Below are 17890 nucleotides of genomic sequence, written 5' to 3'. Positions count from 1 at the left end.
ATGTCTCCTTGAAGAGTAAGGTGAAACAACTGAATGCTCTTGGGATGCTGGCTCTGATCCCCGGAATTGTGTGCTTGTGCCTGGCTTTGCAGTGGGGCGGTACGACCTACGCTGTGAGTACAGACAGGTCTCTTTTCAATTTTTGATAATAAGACTGACCAGGTTCAGCGGAATGAGGGCCGCATTATTTGACTCCTAACTGTTACCTTCGCTCTCTTGCTCGCCTTTGTGCTGATTCAGATCTGGAAACCTGATCAAGCTACCGTGCCGCCGAGGATCTTCATACAGCGCAGTATCTTCTCTGCATTCTGGTTGAGCGCTTGCGTTGGGATACAAACACAACTGTTCGGTAAGTTCGATCGACACATACATAAGAAGCGATAAAGTGCCGAATACTAATGCAAACCCCAGCATTCTACCTTCCATTCTGGTTCCAAGCAGTAAAAGGCGACTCGGCTCTAGAAAGCGGGACAGATCTCCTTCCCCTGCTCCTTTTAATTTTCATCTCCTCAGTCATAACCGGTATCTCAGTCTCGCGCATCAGATACTACACACCGTTTGCGATCTTTGGATCCTGTCTTTCAGCCATCGGCGCCGGTATCCACATCACGCTGGAAGTGAACTCTTCAACAGCAAAGTGGGTGGGATATCAAGTCATCTACGGCTTCGCACTCGGCAGTATGACTCAAGTTCCAAAACATGGCAGCGCAAAATGTGCTGTCGAGACAAGACGTCCTAATCGGCGCGTCGCTGATGTTTTTCGGACAGCAGCTTTTTGGTGCGGTGTTCGTATCTGTTGGGCAGAATGTACTTGATAATCAGCTTGCGAAGCACTTAGCCAACCTTTCTGGGACGAACATACTCGATCCACACCAGATCCAAAAGACCGGTATGACGGCACTGATTGATCTAGTACCACTTACATTGCGGAGTGAGGGGTTGAAGGCATACAATGATTCACTGAGGGCATGCTTTCAGGTTGCTTTGATCATGGCTTGTCTTTCTGTTCCTGGTGCTGCAGGACTGTAATGGAAGATTGTGAGGAAGAACCTTGCGCCAAAGGAACCTGATGTTGAGAATGCAGCTCAGTCAATCAGCGAGGAAGGTACAGATGCCAAGAGGGTAGAGAGCTAGTTATTTGGAAAGGCCTTCATCTGAAAGATCGGAGATGATTGTCCAAGGTGTAAGAACTTTCATCATACATCGGCGAGTACGATAATCCAGCATATAGAACATACCCTACTCATATTTGTCCACTGATTTATCTGCTTAAAGGTAACCTCAAAATAGACGAATATTATATCGCACAGAATCTGGTAGAAGTCAGACTTACCCACGAGGATCTGAAAACTCATAAACTGAACGGTACCAGTGTTGACATTTTACCTGATTCTCAAAGTCGACACATTGTGTAGGCTCAACATAGTGTTAAATCCTCTAGCAGGGTATTTACCAGTCCCCCGCGTCCCCATTGCAGAGCGTCATCCAAGTAAGCGCTCCCCACCACAGTGTACTGATTAACATCGGGATTGGGGTCTCTCCTCAGGATAACAGGAACGGTACATCCTTGAAGACAGAAGACCTTGTCGCCTTCCTGCGCATCAGGATGGACCATGCAGATGAAATATTGGCGAGTGTCCAGACATGCAAGCCTCATACCACTGCCGAGAACGTCTCTCAAGACATCAATGAAGGGGTCGATATTCAAAGTCATTGTTTCAACAATGGCTTCGTTCTTGGCGGCTTTAGCAAGTGGGAAGAGGTTGTCGGCCCAGGAGCGGCCTGATGAATTCGGTGGTAAAGGTACATTCCCCGTCTGTGACCACTCGCGCAAAGTCCACTTGCCAATTTTGAAGAATGCATTCCGATCAATCCACTCTATGAGGTTCAGATCGTGTATGGAGCCTCTTCCATATGGCATCCAGAGTGTTGAAAAACACAGCTCAGCTTGTCGCGGAGACATTCCTTTCATTGACAAACCCATGGTTAGCGTCTTCCATATAGCAGAATAAAACCTCGATACATCTGGAGATGGGTTGCCGAGTTCTGGTATTTCTTTTGCCAATGTACCCGTCAGGGAAATCCAAGGCGCTCGGTCTGGCAGCGGCGAATTGTCTCTGACGTGAGGCTTCATTGCTGAGGTCAGATGAGTCACTGCACCAATGCGTGTTCCTCTAACTTTGAGAAGACGGTTTGTTGATCCTTCCCGAATTGGATTGACCCTCCCAATGTCCTGATTCCTGAAAATGACCTCTTCTTGAACAGTCGTGCCCCCGATCCACAGCCGTTGCCAGTTCGTGGCCCAGGTTGGCACTGGAGGAGAGCTCTGGTCCTGAGAAATCCCTCGAAGGCAGATGGCATCTAGTGATTTGTTCAACGTCATCATGTTTTTGCTCATATCCGCAATTATCGACTCGAGTGACTGTCTATAGTTGGGCACTGGCACGAAAGTGGATCCATCATGACAGAGTCCCAGCAGGGCAAATATCTTGTCTCGAGAATCAGTTGCCAGGGCTCGGCGACTTAGATTGAGGGCATCGAAAAGGCTGATCGGGGACCGCTTAATAAAAAAGCGCGCTCGAAATTCCAAAAGGTGATCGAGCCCGTGGGTCTTCCGAAATCGAGGAAACAATTGGGACCTCTCGGATTTTTTCAGCAGCGTAAAAAAAGCAGCTACATCTTCCCAGAGAAACTCCAGGTCGCCGTAAAGAACGTTGACTTGCGCACCAACAGTAATCTCTTGAATCACCCAAGCTCGTCTCCAGTACGGCTCGCTGAAGAAGACATCATACTCCTCGAAGTCCCTTTGCCCTCGGGTTTCCAGAGCTTCAATTTTTGGATTTGGCAACCGTTGTTCCCGCAGTGACATCGGTGATGATGTTTTCCTCTCCCAGTCGCTCGTTCCGTGAATGATCTTCAACCGAGCCTTCGCTACGATTCTTGCTTCCGTGTCAAGTGCATCAAGGATATCTCTGAACGGTCCAACGAACGCGAGGACTTCCTGGGCTCTGGAATAGATCTGACGCATGTTCCTCACCTGATGGCTTCGTTCCTGTGCATCTTTTTGGTTGATGCAAACCGCATCTACCCATAGTCTTGTGAAGTCACCATCTCCTGTCTGGCGCCTCAGCTTCCGAACAGCTTGAAGTGCATGCACCAAGTTTTCGGTGGCGTTGAATTCAACTTCACCAATGTTCATCAGTCTGGTTCTGTTCAAGTCTCCCCAGCAGTAGGATAGAGCAATGTATGGGCCCGGGTCTATGAGAGAAGCGTATTCCAGAGCACACGATATGTCTGCTTCAGCAGGAGCCCATTTTAGTCGGAGAAGGCGAATCTCGTAGGTATCGAAGTCGAGCGGCTTGTAGGGCAGCTCGGCTTCTACAGATTTACTGTTCGTTACAGAAGATGATGCTGCAGAAGCACGAATGGATGATGTGGAATTCACACCCAGCCTGACAAACTCTGCGGAGTAACCTGATATGGGCCCCAGCGGAGAAATTGGATTATCTGTAGGCATTATTGCTTACTCCATGCGAGTACTGAAGCATGGTGTTGACTCGTAAGTTGGCGTTGGATTTTGATGCGCAGATCTGGTGATCTGATATAGGTAGGTAGGTAGGTACCTAAGGTACGGTAATTGGAATCGAGATGCGTGCAGGTGGCATGCGCATGCGGTTGTCTCGACCTACTAGTAGTACTTGCCAAGCCACTAGGTAAGGTTACAGTAATCGACCCCCCTCCCCCCCGTCCCTACTGTAAATCCGCGTGAGGTGAGATCTTTTCTGCCCACCAGCCAGCGAGCCAGCTTCATGATTCCTCAAATAGGCCTAGGTACTACCTACCTACTCCTACGTAGGCAGGTGCACTTCGACTCCAGTGAGGAGCTATTAGGTATATATCGCAATCGCATTCAGTATCACACTGAGCTGCGGCAGAAGCATGTCATAGGATTGACGCGTTGAACTGAACTGCCCAAGTACCTAAGGTACCTTGCCTAGGTACCTCACCTTAGGTAAGATAGGTAGGATCGCTAAATCACGTGCTCTCACTGGGTGTGTTCAGTTCTTCGTCGCAGCCAGGACAAGTAAGCACCTTCAGATCAATGTAGTAACTCTATGGATTCCGAAAGCTTAGCGGACATCGTTGCAGGTGTACCTTAGGTCGCTCTTACCATACTGTAGTTATCCACTCAAACAGGGGCCCTTGCTTGATGGCCAAGTCATAACCTCGATCGCGTCATGATCATGATCATCACACATTCCTTCATCGTTCACAGTATCCCACCAGCTTTATATTCACTGAACAACGGCCCAGTCAATACGATTCGGAGGCCAAGCCTGTACGGATGAAGTGCACCAATATATCACAAGTTGTCCCGCGCCTGAAGCTCATACATTTTAAAACATGAACGTCGGCAACACCATCTACCTCATACGGGAAGTATTTGATCATGCATGCCCGGCAAGAGATTCCTGCTACGGAATATACTGACCTAAATCTCAGAAGTTACATCCGCGTAGGGGCATGGTGGCGACCTATGACCACAGCCCCCTCTTTTCCCCGAAGAGTCCAATTTCTTGTTTCTATACTGAGCTTGAATTCTCGCATTGCCGATTGATCGGTTATGCTTCCATCAATTACAGGCTCTCGACACCCAGTCCACCACCTCCAATTGTCGAGTTTGCTGAATCAGATAATGTCGCACGCAATGTTAAGCATGTAGCTCATCTTGACGATTCGCCGCCATAAGATTCCTTCAACGATAACTAGTAACTATACTGTGATTGGTCATAGTTGTGGTGCTACTGTAGCATTTCAATGTCCACTAACGCGGGCAATGAGCCTGCAGTTGGCATTTTGGGAGTGGAGGGGATTTATGGTTTGGGAAAATAAAGGATGACCAGTGACCACAGTTCCATCGCCATGTACCAATACTTTACGGAGAGTGCATACGGCTCCGACGAAATGGCATGGAAACTTGCAAGTTCCACCTCTCGAGCGAGTGGATCTGGTTATGTGTGGGAGAAAGCCAAAGTCGCCGCTCTGCCACAGGTGATGATGACTAAATCGTAGATATTTCTCAGAAAGAGGCGATACTGACGGCAATTCGCATGAGTCCAGTGCAAGGACGAACAGGCATTGTTATTTAATTGGCAGGCAAGCATGATCGATGGAATATGGAGAGAAGCTGGGAGAGAAGCGCAGTTGAAAATTGCCATTGAACAGGTCGTGAACGTGCGCTGGCTGCGAGGTAAATGAGAGGCTGTTCTCACCGATACATCGTTGGTATCAATAATGGTGCAAAGCTAGTCTTCCAGTTCGAAGGCAGAGTCTGCAGATCCAGCCCATGTTATATTTGGGGTAGGTGATAATGAAATTTAGGTAGGATTGACAAGGATGAAATCCTTGACGCCTGCAGGTTGCCAACCCAACACAACCAGCCAACTCCTGCTTTGCCTTATCCCTGCAGCTTGGCGGATACACCAGTTCTACATCCAACATCCAACTCTGCCCGCACATCCTTTCAATTCACACTCAGGCAGCGACCAAAATCAAGATACACTTGCCGCTGGCTGTCATCTCATCACATTATATTTCACTACTACGGAGAGAGATGTGTTTGCGCAAGCATCGGGTGAATTTACAGCCTTATCTCCATACGCTTCATTTCAGATCTTAAGCCTTGCCTCCAACATAATCTGCTTTCGACTCACACCCGCCAACGAAGAGATGAATCCATTCGACTCTGACTCCGAAGATGAGAACTGGGATGATGAGGGCCAGTTCGATCTGGACTATGATGATCATAATGTTCTTCGACGCGGTAGACAACCTCTTGGACTCACGAGGATCTATGTGCCAAGCTGGAAGCCTGTTCACGCCATTCGAGAATTTTATCAAAACTGGTAAGTTTCAGGTTCATGAATCACGCATACTGTGTATTCTGGAGTTTCTCTGATGGTTGGAGTTACGGAATCCATACGCAACACTCTCCATGTAAGGCTAGAATACCCTACGGGACTTAGTATAGCCAATTATTCAATTGAGTGCTGACAGCTCTTCGCTCCAGGAAAGATGCTATCGTTGAAACCAATGGTTTGCGGCAGAAAGACTTCGAACCTATCGTGAAAGGCTTCGAAAAAGATATTTACATCGTCGAGGCACGCCATCCTACCACTGATAAACTGCTTGGCTTCATTCAATTCAAAAATGGCGTTCTAGAGTTTACCAATTTCGGTGCACAATTGAGCAGGCGGGCGCTTAACATCGGAGAAACCACCAAGCAGAACAATCGTGAAGCAGCTGGCACACATGGTGAAGGATTCAAGGTTGCCTCACTTGTCATGGTTCGATGTGGATATAGAGTTCAGTACGAAGCCTCCAAATTTCGTTGGACAATGAAGTTCGGAGGTAGAGATGAAAGCATGCTTTACTGTTTCCTGAGCGACATGAAAATTACCACCCTTCAGAAACAGATAGATGCACACGACAAAAGAATGGCCCAAGGAAAGCCCAGGGGGCTAAAGAACAACATCTGGGAAGATGTGACAGTCCGAATCGGCAGAATTCGTGGGCATGGATTCAAAATTGAGAGGGAGGACTTTGAGACTTGGATAAAAGTCTGCATCGACCTGAATCGCCCTTCAAAATTGATCCAGACCAAATATGGTAGCCTCATTCTGGATCCCAGTTATGGAAACAGGATATTTCTCAAGGGATTCCTACTGGAGGGGAAGTCATCTGGGAAACCATTCAGGTTCGGCTACAACCTTTTGGAAGGAAACATCAACCGCGACCGAGAAAGACTCATCAATCCAGCAGAGGAGGCAAGAATCCTTGCAGGGATCTGGGCAGAAGCCATTCATTTGGAAAGGCACGTCGAGAAAGAGTGGGTAGGAATGCTCCGAGAGAATAAATTCGCCGACGTCCACGGAGTCGCGGATTATATATCCAAGGAAACTGCGGAAACCATATGGCAATATTTGTTGAAATTAGATGTTGCGAGGGATTGTTTTTATCATGACAGCAAGAATGGTGATAGGGGAAGTTTATTCCTATCTTCTCATTTATGGGCCATCAACTTGTGCTGACATCTCTGCAGGACGTCGAAATTATCAGAAGTAGCTTGAAAAAGAGGCCTGAACAGTTAGACTCCCTGGTCTGGGACCCACTCCGGAAGTATGGGCTCGTACGAACTCCGAGAGAGCAGCAATGTCACCTGCTGGACCAAGCTACTCGAACACACTGCCCGACAACAACGTACTCACTGGGCGTGGAACGAGCGCTGAGAGCTGCTCTTGCGTTAGATTCAAGAACCAAAAACCTAAACTTGATCTTCAAGTCAGGAGTCAAAGCTAACCTTGACTTGCTTCTGGGTGGATGCGATCTACAGATCAATGACAAGTGGTTGGACTTTCACAAAGGTCATCGACTTGCACCATGTCGGCTTTCGCGGCAAGCGTGTAGACAGTATTCTGATGCCGATCACTTCTCGTGTGACCATATCGTCACTGATCTATACAAGCTCGTACTGGATGAGTTGAAGAGACACGACGAGATGAAGGAGATCGAATCTCCGGAGTCTGATAGCTCTCTTTACCAAAGATTATGTGAGAACCTTCGTCAGATGCCAATCATGGTTACATCTACAATTCACGACACATCCTCTGAGACCATTGTGGTGTCATGGACGGACTTGGATGGAGACGTGCTATCCAGATTGTACGGCTTAGATCCCACATGCAGAATCACCCTTCATCGAGAGAGCACCTGCTCTGGTAGGAGAGATGATCTTCTTTTGTCAGGTAAGCATTGCCTGTCTCACCCATACTACTATCAGCTTAAAAATTGTGTATGGACTAATTGTCACAAATAACCAGACCGATTCGATCATCAAATATCAGTTGGATCCAATAGCTCTACCAATGATACCTGCAGTCCATGTGGCTGTCCTGAAAAGGTGGTGTCTCAAAAGGACTTTGGGGCAACCTTTAGCAGATTAAATCTGGATGAAGCATACTTCCCCATGATCGCCCGAAACGATTTTCAAGCATTCTTCGGGCTCCCTCCCAGAAGCTTGAAGCCACAGACGATTCAGGTCCCTGTCAATGAATCAAGAACGAGAATTGTTTGCGCAGCTCGGAGAAGAACTCCGACCCGGGCCAGTGTTGATACAAAAGATGATTTTACAGTCTCTGGCATGGGAGACCTTTATGGTGTAAGTGATGATGATGAGTCGTCTATAGATGCGATGCACTGCCACTCTCCATCGCCATGTCCATCACATCGCAACTTGGTAAATAATAGCGGGTTGTCTCCGAGACCATTGCATCGCTCTGTCACACCCGTTGCTCCTCTCACTGAATCTCCACGGGCCCGATCATTAAACCGCCCAAATGGAGAGATGGAGCAGCTCAGCGTAAGTCCCTTCCGTAAATGCTTGTTGCAACGTTCTGCTAAAAGATATCAGGCCAAAATTCGTTCACTCGAAGCAGATATCGAAGAAAAGGATCAGCACTTAGCAACTCTCAAATCAGAATGCAACTTTTTGCTTACACAATGTACAGAAAAGCAGCAAGAAGCCAAGGGTTTGAGATCGCAACTCCAATTGCAGAAGGATGCACTAGCCAGCCAACAGCAACACAAGAGCAACATGGAGGAAGAGATCTCGCAGACTCAGCTTCAGTTGGAAGCCAAAGACCAGCTTCTCCAGCACACTCGAGAAAGTCTTCGTGCCAGCGAGCAGCAGCGTGTTGAGCAAGATAGAGCTGTTGCTGAGAATCGCGAAAAAAGCCAAAACCTAAAAGAGAAACTTCGAATCAAGAGTGACGCATTACTTCAAGCAAGTTCAGACAATGAGAGCTTGGCTGCGCAGCTCGAGACTGCAACCGTGCGGTGTTTGGCACAAATTCGCCAGATCGATGAAGGCAATGCCAACATCAAGAAACTTGATGAGGATCTCCGGATATCAAATTTGAAGCTGCAGACTCAACAAGAGGAGATCGATGAGCTGACTACCAAGATTTCGAACCTGCAACAAGGCGAGCCGGATGATGGGGAGAATGTCGATTTCTCTCTCTCCAGATTTCAGCATCTAGAATCCGCCAATACTCAGCTCCGCACTCAAAGACTAAATCTGAAAAACAAAATCATCGATCTAGAGCGTCGGCTACGCGACGCAGAGGATGCATACGATACTCAACTTCGACTTGCTGCTGAAACTGCCAGAAGGCGTGATCTTCGCCTGTCCTCGGTCAGGCCCAAGAGCGAGCGAGGTAATAGTGATGACCCAATCAGACCGAAACGAGAGAGAGACGACGATGATGAAGATATTGACCCAACTACTTCGACATCCCGCTGCCCCAAGAGATGTCGGATCAATGGGACTGAAGGAGACACCATTGACTTGACTGGTGCGTGAACATATGATTACGTGGTCTTCGCATGTCTGTCCAGGCAGACTTATCAAAATGATCAGAAATAATACGAACCAATGAGGTATGTTCTCAGTGAATTCCAACTACTGGAGTTCCAAAGTCGTGCATCGTACAATCATCTCTAATTATGGACTGCACACTCTCAGATCGTTTGGAGCGCTATTCAGGCTGTATGAAACCTCATTTCTGGCCGTTCCCACTCTTCCAATGTTTCACAGGAATCAAAGCGTCAAGCCCATGTCGAGCATCAAAGAGGCATATCGGGATTTCCTGGCCATACATATTCCACGGCAGAAATTTGGCTGCTAGATCTCCCGCTTCGGCATATTGAGAGGTTTATGATCCATAGGGCAGAACCATGGAGCGGAATAAAAGTCTTTCTTGAGCCCAGCTCATTCTTCAATTTTTATATCATGCCTGATCGCAGTTCCTATGGGAAACAATTCTTTCTGGCCTTGTACCTGCTCGTGATTTGGTGCGCAAAACAGGGAAATTCTGGTATCCTTGAGTTTCATTCAATTGACATACAGTAGCTCTGCTCAGTAGCAGACCAAAAAAAATGGAATCAAACGAAGACGAACGTTCACACAAGAAGGTAATAAAAAGTGTCGTTAATCAGCTCATTTTGAACATTACACTTTTCAATGATTATTATTTCTATGTCCTTCTGCTCTCTATCTACGTCTAATTGTCACTAGGGATACATCCACAAGCAGAGCTGACTCTTGACACAACATTGCCCGCACAGTTCGAAGTCAGGTATGGCTTCACAACCCTAACGTCAGTGATGACGGTCTTCGTGAAGTCCTTGCAGAAAGCCTGGGACTCAGCCAATCTCCCAGCAGGGCTCGTGGCACGCAGCGCGCGGAGGCAGTTATCAGCAGTGCAGCCACAAACACCATTCGGCAAGTTGTAGCTGTCCACTCGAGACAAGTGGTCGGTAGGGTCAGCAGAGCGCTTAGCATCAGCGCCGAGACCACGCTTGGCGAAGGCCTTCCAGATGAGACATTGGTTCTTGCCTCCAGTAAGAGCCTTGTCGGCATCTAGGATGGCGTCACGGGCGTTGATGAAGTTGGGGCGGCATGGCTGAAGCTTCATGCCATCGACGACAAGTTGCATGGTGAGGAAGCGACCATCGGTTGGAACGCCGTTTATGAACTTTGGTTGTCTGTCGTCTGTGATGCCGTACTCGTCGATCAAATTCCACATGACCTCGTAGAGCATGGTAGCCCAGATGGTGCCGATGAAGTGGACGAGGGTGCTGTTGTAGGCGGTAGAGTACACCATGGGGTTGGTCTCCTTGCTGGTTGAGTACAGATATGTTCGGATTCCAAACGGACGGCCACGAACCCAGTCACCCATGGGATAGTCGGTGTCTCGCGTATCAGAGGTCTTCATGTGAATAGCGATGGCCATGAAATCACTCCATCCCTCACCCATCCCACCGCCCTCGGTGGTACCTAAGCACCCACCGTTCAAAGCTCCGCCAGTGAGACGGTTAGATAGACCGTGAGTGTACTCGTGAATGACGACGTTTGCATCGAAACTGCAATCGCGAACTGGCAAGGTGTAGTTCCAGATATACATTCTCATTCTTGGCACCAGTCCATCGATTGGAGTCGCGAAATTAGCGTTGTTTACTCCGCTGCCGTCTTGGGCATTCAAAGTGACTGGATCACCTCCGAGACCACCCTTCCCGTTGTTGTTGGCTTGGAAATTTCCTGCAACTTCGTTGAAACCAAGGACATAGAGCAAGTCATGGTACAGGTTAGATGTGTAGAACAGCTGCGTGACAGATGCATTGGCGTATGTCTTAGGATCCACTCCGTTGAGATCCAAGTCGTACTCGAAAGCTAGATCTTGCTCGTAAGGTCTGTAATCATTGATGAAAGCAGAATCGCCCTCCCAGTTTGCTTGGGCATTTCCATTATTGCCACGGGTGGTGTTGAAGGTGGTGAAACCCGTTCCGTGCCATGTGAACTCAGAGGCCTTCAAATCCCAGGGGTCAGTCTCAATAGTTCGACCTCCATGGCCGGGGTCATTGATCTCCCAGGGGCTGTTACACGAATCAGCATATTCTTCAAAGAAACCCTCAGAAAAGTGAATTTACTAGACAGTGTAGGTCGCATCAGATACGTAGTCAACAACGCCAAGAACTCTTTCAGGAGTGACTGCATCAACGTAAGACAGCAACCAGTTATCACCAATGTCGGTTTCCACTCTCCATGAAAGTTTCAAGGTGTCTCCAGTTTGAAAGTAGACAAGGTTAGCCTTGGGGTCCGACAGTGCTCCAGAAGAACCTGTTATGGTATATTTCTCGACCTCGGCTTCAGGGACTGCCTGAGCACTCTCAGCAGCCACATCTAGCTGAAGGGCGTTTGAAGCTGCGCGGAGAGCCAGAACGGGATCAACTTGGTCTCGCTTGGTCAATGGGCTTTCGGCCGGAAGAGTTCCAGTGAAGAAAGAGCTTCCGTATGAGAAAACCGACCCGTCTTTGGCAACCTGATCGAATTAGAAGGCATAGAATGGTGGCTTCGCTGATGACACTTACATTAACATTGGCATCAGCGGTGTCAATATCGATCCCGTGAACAGTCTGCTTGAAGGTAACATGTCCGACTCCGTTTCCGGATACATAGTTGCTGACCACGCGGAACTCAGCGTTGGGGAACTTCGACTTGACCAGGGTTGTAGCAGTATCAACGTATGTGGGCTTGGTGAAAGCTCGGAAAGCGGGTTGCTGTTCTTCGATCACAACGTTATTGATGTACGAAGCGCCAACTCCCAGCTTGTAGGATGTGAGGTCTACAGTTCTCTTTTGGAGACTTCTGGGAGAAGATATGTGCGAATGTCCAAGAACATTGGCAGCGAGCAAGGTCGCAATGGCGGTCTGAGAAATAAGACGCATCGTGGTAGCTGCACGGCTTTCAGTTGCAGATAGACAAAACTTAACGACTACTTCAAACAGAAAGAGGTCTCATCGCTTCCTTCTTATACAAAAGATAAAATTAACAATAATCTTCTTTTCGGCCTCGACACGGATATTCTGGAGCTGTGAATAGCTGCACCAAGCAGCCGGAGCATCTCAGCATCCATTCCAAGTCTGTTCCGCCTGTCAGCTTCCTCATGAAGGTCGGCTGTGCAGCAGCCAAGACGTATAATGCTCATCTGATAGTGTCTACAAATTGACAGACATGACAAATTCGACCTTCAGAGCCTTGCCAAGCATTTTAACAATAACTTGTTTACTACCTGCTCCATTCATCGTAGCCCTCCTCTATGAATCATTCAAAAGGAGCTTTTCTCCAGGACCATCTGCAATCACCCCTTGTCGATCGTCCTGAATTAGCGTGATAATCATCCCACTGCCTGTAATCGTTCATCCTCAAGCGAGAAGCTAGACTATTATCCGAAGACGATCGTGGCTCTTACCCCTGAATCGCCAAGAGGAGGGCCAATTGAGGCAACTGTGAAAGTTCCGGCGACGGGCAGATAACAAAAATACCCCTCAGTCAGCTGCAGTACCAAGTCCAATAGTCGCAATCGTGCGTGCTAAGTTGCAGCGGAGGATGATGGCCAAGCTTTTGATGTCTCGGCAGCTCCTTCTTTAGGCAGGTAAGTACCGTATAAGCGCTCCCATGGGGCACATACTGTTGGCCCTCCCATTTTTCGAAGACTTAGGGAATAAGATCTTCCTTGAGAAATCAATCCGTCATGAACCTGTGTAGTTATCCTAGAGATACAGAGTATTTGGTTTCGCATGCACTAGCTCGGCAGGTGTTACGACTGGATGTTCATTACGTGAACTAGAACCTTGGCAGTCACTTAAGTATCTTAACGGCTTCGGAAGGGAGGGGAGCTGAGCTGGAGATGAGGATTTCAGAGTCCTCAGGGAAACTTTCCGACGAGGCTTTGCTGACAACGTTGACGAAGGCTGCTGTTGGCTTTCTACATAGATCTTGTCATACCACAACGCAGCTTTTTCAGGGCAGGATACATGTAGCGAGCCTTTCGAGAAATTTCTCTCATATTCTCGTGTTGAGAATAATTCGAAGTTACTTAGTTAAGCACATTTTCAACTGATATGGTTAGGTTTCGGTTCTGCCCGCTCGCCAAAATAAACCCGGCAGGGGTACTGTAAACAATCAAGTGTTAAGCCTGGAATCTCAAATCTGATTTTGCTACCTTAGTATCTCGACACACCACGGTAGCCAAATTGTCTCCCTGCTGAAGAAAGGAAACAGTTGAAGCATTCTACTGTCTTCTATAGGATTCGGAGCACTCAGCCTTCGATCCTATCTTCCTCGGTCTCAACTTCTCCAGTCTCGTCTCCTTCCTCCCCTTCTGTCTCGTTTTCCTCCGTTTTACTCTCTCCCTCCTTCTTGCCTCCCTCCTCCTGCTGCTCCTCAAACTTCCTCTGCATCTCCACCATCTCTTCCTCTCTCCTTTCATCCTGCCGAACAACACCCCTTCCCAACCACTGAAAAATCTTCCCAATCTCCCGCTTATTTCTCTTCCTATCCTTCGTCGTATTAGTCTCGGCCAAGTTCTCCACCAGGACGATATCTCTATTCCCACCCCAGAAAACGTCCGTCCAGTACCATCGCTCTATCAATTTCCTAATAATCAGCCCAAGCATTTCGGCTTCTCTTTCTTCATGCACCCGGTGAAGATCTTGGGGAGATAGAGCAGGTCCTTTTCCAGGATGTCGGCGAGTGCTTAGGCTATGTTTCGCTTTCCTAGGATGCGACCGAAGACGCCGTCTTTGATGGGGTGCCATCGGTTGTGTCGCGGCTTTTTAATAGAATGGTCAGCCTGAGCATCCTCAAATTCGAATAAATCGGGCGGTTCTAATGGGCCCCGTTCGGGGCAACACAAACACGCGGATGGACCACCTGTACTTAGATAGGTGTGTAGATTGTCGTCTTTAATTCTACCAACCCGTGCGTAGTTGCGGATCACTGTGACCATTTGCAAGGTATTTAGTCTACAGGACAGGGCGAACTGATGGATAAGGGGGTTGTTGGACACGTTTGGCTGTTGCCGAGCATATTACCTTTGAAAACTCTTGCAAAATGATCTGATTCGAAATCAAGGCTTTATTGTAAATCGACGAAAAGACTTCTGTCGGCTAAAATCCTGTTCTTTACTTTCTGGGCCATTTCATTGTCGCCCAATTCAATCAAATGCAGCTATAAGGGCGACTCCGTACCGGGCGTGGTAGAGGCTCTTATAGAGACACAAAATTCCGTACATCTAATCGTGCGTTCGTCTCACTTCAATAAAAGGCAAGCAAGATGTGTTTAGCAGGAACTAGTGCCTTCAGCTCTCGACAGTGAGGGGGCGAGCTCGAGCGCTACAAACCACCCTATCCCTGCACTAAAGAGGACTAAAGACACTAGAGTAGATTCTTTGATCACTTTTATATACAGAAACCTAAAGGGACGGTAGGTAGGGAAATTAAAGCTTTACTGAGAGCGAACACATGTAGGAAAGGAAGAGAGTAAGGGAAAGAGGTGCAAGTTATCCTCTCTACGCTTAGACCCCCTCTGTTTCATCTAATCGTGCGTTCGTCTCACTTCAGTTAAAGGTAAGCAAGATGTGTTTAGCAGGAACTAGTGCCTTCAGCTCTCGACAGTGAGGGGGCGAGCTCGAGGGCTATAAACCACCCAAAACACGGAACGACAAGCCAAAGGCACGAAGGAACCCCCAAAAACACAGCAGCGGCCTAATCTAAGGGTGTTACGTAGCAAAGGGATTTCCCGAGGGTGTATAGCCTCCAACTGATATCCATAGTAACTTCCACGGCACAAAGGCCTTTCGATATATCCGTAACCTCCTTTCACTCTCGCATTCGTGTTACCGACGTAGGAAACCTCCTATATAAGGTAGGAAACCACGCTGAGAGATAGTCCTTGCTTTCCTGACGTAAATTGAGAGAGGTTCGTGAATAGGGGTAAGGTATAAGGCGATATGGCCTGATTCGGACCTAAGAGATCAGTAGAATTGCGTGCTTAATCAAACAAGTCGATTAATACTTAACTCAATAGAAACAATAGAAGGAATAAGTTATCGAATTCGAAATCAAAGCTTTACTGAGAGCGAACGCATGTGAGAAAGGAAGAGAGTAAGGGAAAGAGGTGCAAGTTATCCTCTCTACGCTTAGACCCCCTCTGTTTCATGGTTTCAGCCGAGTCTCTTGGAACACCTAGAAGACCATTTATCCGCCTGTATATGCTTTGTTGTGATCCGCAATACAGCTGTCGCATTCTCCTTGAATATGGCCCACTTCCTCTTGATTGATATAGTAGGAGTCTTTTGCATGCTCAGGATCGATGCCCACAGCTAAGGAGTTGGGAGCCCGTGCACTTACAGTAGCAGGCCTTCGGCTGCGATTTATTAGTTCCACCAAGCACGTTCACCGATCGGAGAGAGTCTGTGATGTTCACTATAGAGAACTAACAGGGCGTGTTATACTCTGTGTGCTGGAGGCTTTCATTCACCAAGCCCCAGTATTTTTCATCTTCAACAGGAGCAGGCTGGCCCATGTTAGAAAAATTCATTCTTAGGAAATTGCTTGGCGCGTCAGCATCGTTCATACCCAAGATTTCCTGAATCTCTGAATCGAGTATGACATTGCTTTCCATGGGCGAGTTGACTCCTACACGTGTGTTACAGGTTGCTTGCCTCGATTTGCTTCGCTTAAAATGGGTACATTGAATTGAGCGGCGTCTGAGATGTTCGAAACAATGGTGGTCATAAGTTTTTGCTTTTGAGAGGTTTCGCATTGAAAATAAAGCGAGGAAAGATGTAAGATGTCTTATTTTGCCAGAAATATAGAAAGAAGATGCTCCACTAGTAATAATTCGTGGTGGTGCGAACATGTGAAAGCCGGCTCTCATCGCTAATTTCGCCAACAACACTTTGACATGGTTGCTAACCACAATCAGAAAGCCTTTCAGATGTCTTATGATTCATGAAAATTATTCTAGACTTACCTCAGCTCGTCCATTGGACATGGCTTATTTCATACATAGACTGCCCACGTAGGTAGATGTGAGTTTCTTTGTTTACAACCGAAATTCCGCTTCCTTGCCAAGTCGCTTACTGTCAAGAGGCTAGGGAGACTGGAACTTCTCGGGATTGCCTGCCTAGAATTTACACAAAATGAGCAGAGACATGTCCCTCGACACTTCATATTGCACTATGTATGGGCATGTACACAAAGGACTGTGTAATGCATTGGTACAAGCTTTCATATCACGCCAGAGCTCGAGCCGAAAGATAGACAAGTATGCATGCTTTTGCTCTTGCTCCATCTCTATCTCAGCATTGGATTTCTTTTTAATCCTCCCCAATATGGTACAGCTGGGAGACAAGCCTAGGCTGATAGGCTCTACTAATCGTCTTCTCGCTTTCCAGCCAGCACAACTACTGCCCCCTCGCCCTTGGCCCTTGGAAAGATTGAAATTCATGACATCCCGAGAGATTCGTTCGGAAGACAGCTGACCAAATTATCCAGCCGTCATCCGAGAGAGCCGCCCGAGATCTCATGCAGATTCGAGCTTTCCGTTCCCAAAGGACATCCCTAAAGTAGTCTTTCAGTCCAGCGACCGCGCAAGACAATACACGAAACAAATGTGGTTCCAAAAGAAGCCCGAAGTCAAAAAAGCAGAAAGCTCCCGCCAGATCCTATTTAAAGCTCCTTCTTATACCGGCGCCCACATCGGGCAGCTCAAGAAGGAGCTTTTCCTCCTCCCGTCCGTACTGGGGATTCTCTTCCGAGCCCAGAACAATAATATGCGTCTCCAATAATAATGTTAATGTTTTCCTCAAGAATTCGACAAGAGCTTGCGCGTGTTTCAAATATTGTCCTTCCTTCCTCACAAAGGAGGCTTCGTATCATTATCGTGTTGTTTCTTCTGTATTTTCCACAAAGTAGGTGTCCCTACCTCTTAAAACCGGGCAAAGGGAATGGCTTTAGATTGGTCAGGAGGCCTTAGTATAAGAAGAGTGGAATTGGGTATGGTCGCCGTCGGCCGAATGATCTGATGTGTATACTGCTCCTGCTTGGAGTCAGCTCCGGCTCGAACAGAGTCGTGGATACCAAGAGGAACGTACAGATGGCAAAGATCCGTGTATGTGTCCATCTACTCCATTATCTCTCCTTCGTCCCGGTTTAAGCCGTCATGCTGCGAGTCTTGACTCGTCCCTGGGCAGTTCGACGCGATATCTTCACTCGTCCATACCCACGATTGGTTCAGCGACTCGTCTTCCACTCTTCAGCTTCCTCCTAGCCTCTACCTTAGGCCCCCCGTGCGATGATCCAACGCGCTTCGGTCGCGGAACAATGCATTAACTTGATGTCGAAAAGAGTAGATGCATGCGGCCGACCATATGGCTTGAGGATGGGATCGGATCCTCCATTCCTTGAACGGCTGAATTTATTTACT

General features: G+C 47.7%; 5 protein-coding genes across 5 annotated transcripts; 2 read left to right on the top strand and 3 right to left on the bottom strand.

The window, feature by feature from the left end:
* Nucleotides 1–699: 699 nt before the first annotated feature.
* ONS95_008695 (uncharacterized protein) lies at nucleotides 700–1029 on the top strand (the record flags this gene model as incomplete). Its single annotated transcript, XM_058502238.1, has 1 exon — nucleotides 700–1029. One exon carries the CDS (start codon nucleotides 700–702, stop codon nucleotides 1027–1029), a length of 330 nt encoding a protein of 109 aa, XP_058361165.1.
* A 388-nt stretch (nucleotides 1030–1417) lies between these two features.
* Nucleotides 1418–3517, bottom strand: ONS95_008694 (uncharacterized protein; the record flags this gene model as incomplete). The annotated part of the gene is made up of 1 exon (XM_058502237.1): nucleotides 1418–3517. One exon carries the CDS (start codon nucleotides 3515–3517, stop codon nucleotides 1418–1420), a length of 2100 nt encoding a protein of 699 aa, XP_058361164.1.
* A 1880-nt stretch (nucleotides 3518–5397) lies between these two features.
* On the top strand, nucleotides 5398–9967 carry ONS95_008693 (uncharacterized protein; the record flags this gene model as incomplete). Its single annotated transcript, XM_058502236.1, has 5 exons — nucleotides 5398–5906; nucleotides 6071–6893; nucleotides 7103–7805; nucleotides 7881–8419; nucleotides 8471–9967. The coding sequence occupies 5 exons, from the start codon at nucleotides 5398–5400 to the stop codon at nucleotides 9419–9421; spliced, it is 3525 nt and encodes a 1174-aa protein (XP_058361163.1). The 3' UTR covers nucleotides 9422–9967.
* An 89-nt stretch (nucleotides 9968–10056) lies between these two features.
* On the bottom strand, nucleotides 10057–12504 carry MEP5_3 (Fungalysin/Thermolysin Extracellular metalloproteinase 5). Its single transcript, XM_058502235.1, has 3 exons — nucleotides 11989–12504; nucleotides 11548–11939; nucleotides 10057–11493 (listed from the first exon to the last, which is right to left on the bottom strand). Exons 1-3 carry the CDS (start codon nucleotides 12343–12345, stop codon nucleotides 10122–10124), a joined length of 2121 nt encoding a protein of 706 aa, XP_058361162.1. The 5' UTR covers nucleotides 12346–12504; the 3' UTR covers nucleotides 10057–10121.
* A 1215-nt stretch (nucleotides 12505–13719) lies between these two features.
* On the bottom strand, nucleotides 13720–14076 carry ONS95_008691 (uncharacterized protein; the record flags this gene model as incomplete). The annotated part of the gene is made up of 1 exon (XM_058502234.1): nucleotides 13720–14076. One exon carries the CDS (start codon nucleotides 14074–14076, stop codon nucleotides 13720–13722), a length of 357 nt encoding a protein of 118 aa, XP_058361161.1.
* Between the last annotated feature and the right edge of the window lie 3814 nt (nucleotides 14077–17890).

The sequence above is a fragment of the Cadophora gregata genome (assembly GCF_030347475.1).
Source record: "Cadophora gregata isolate MNR1 chromosome Unknown scaffold_3, whole genome shotgun sequence".
In the NCBI taxonomy this organism is placed as follows: Eukaryota; Fungi; Ascomycota; class Leotiomycetes; order Helotiales; family Ploettnerulaceae; genus Cadophora; species Cadophora gregata.
This window is presented reverse-complemented; position numbering and strand designations above follow the sequence as displayed.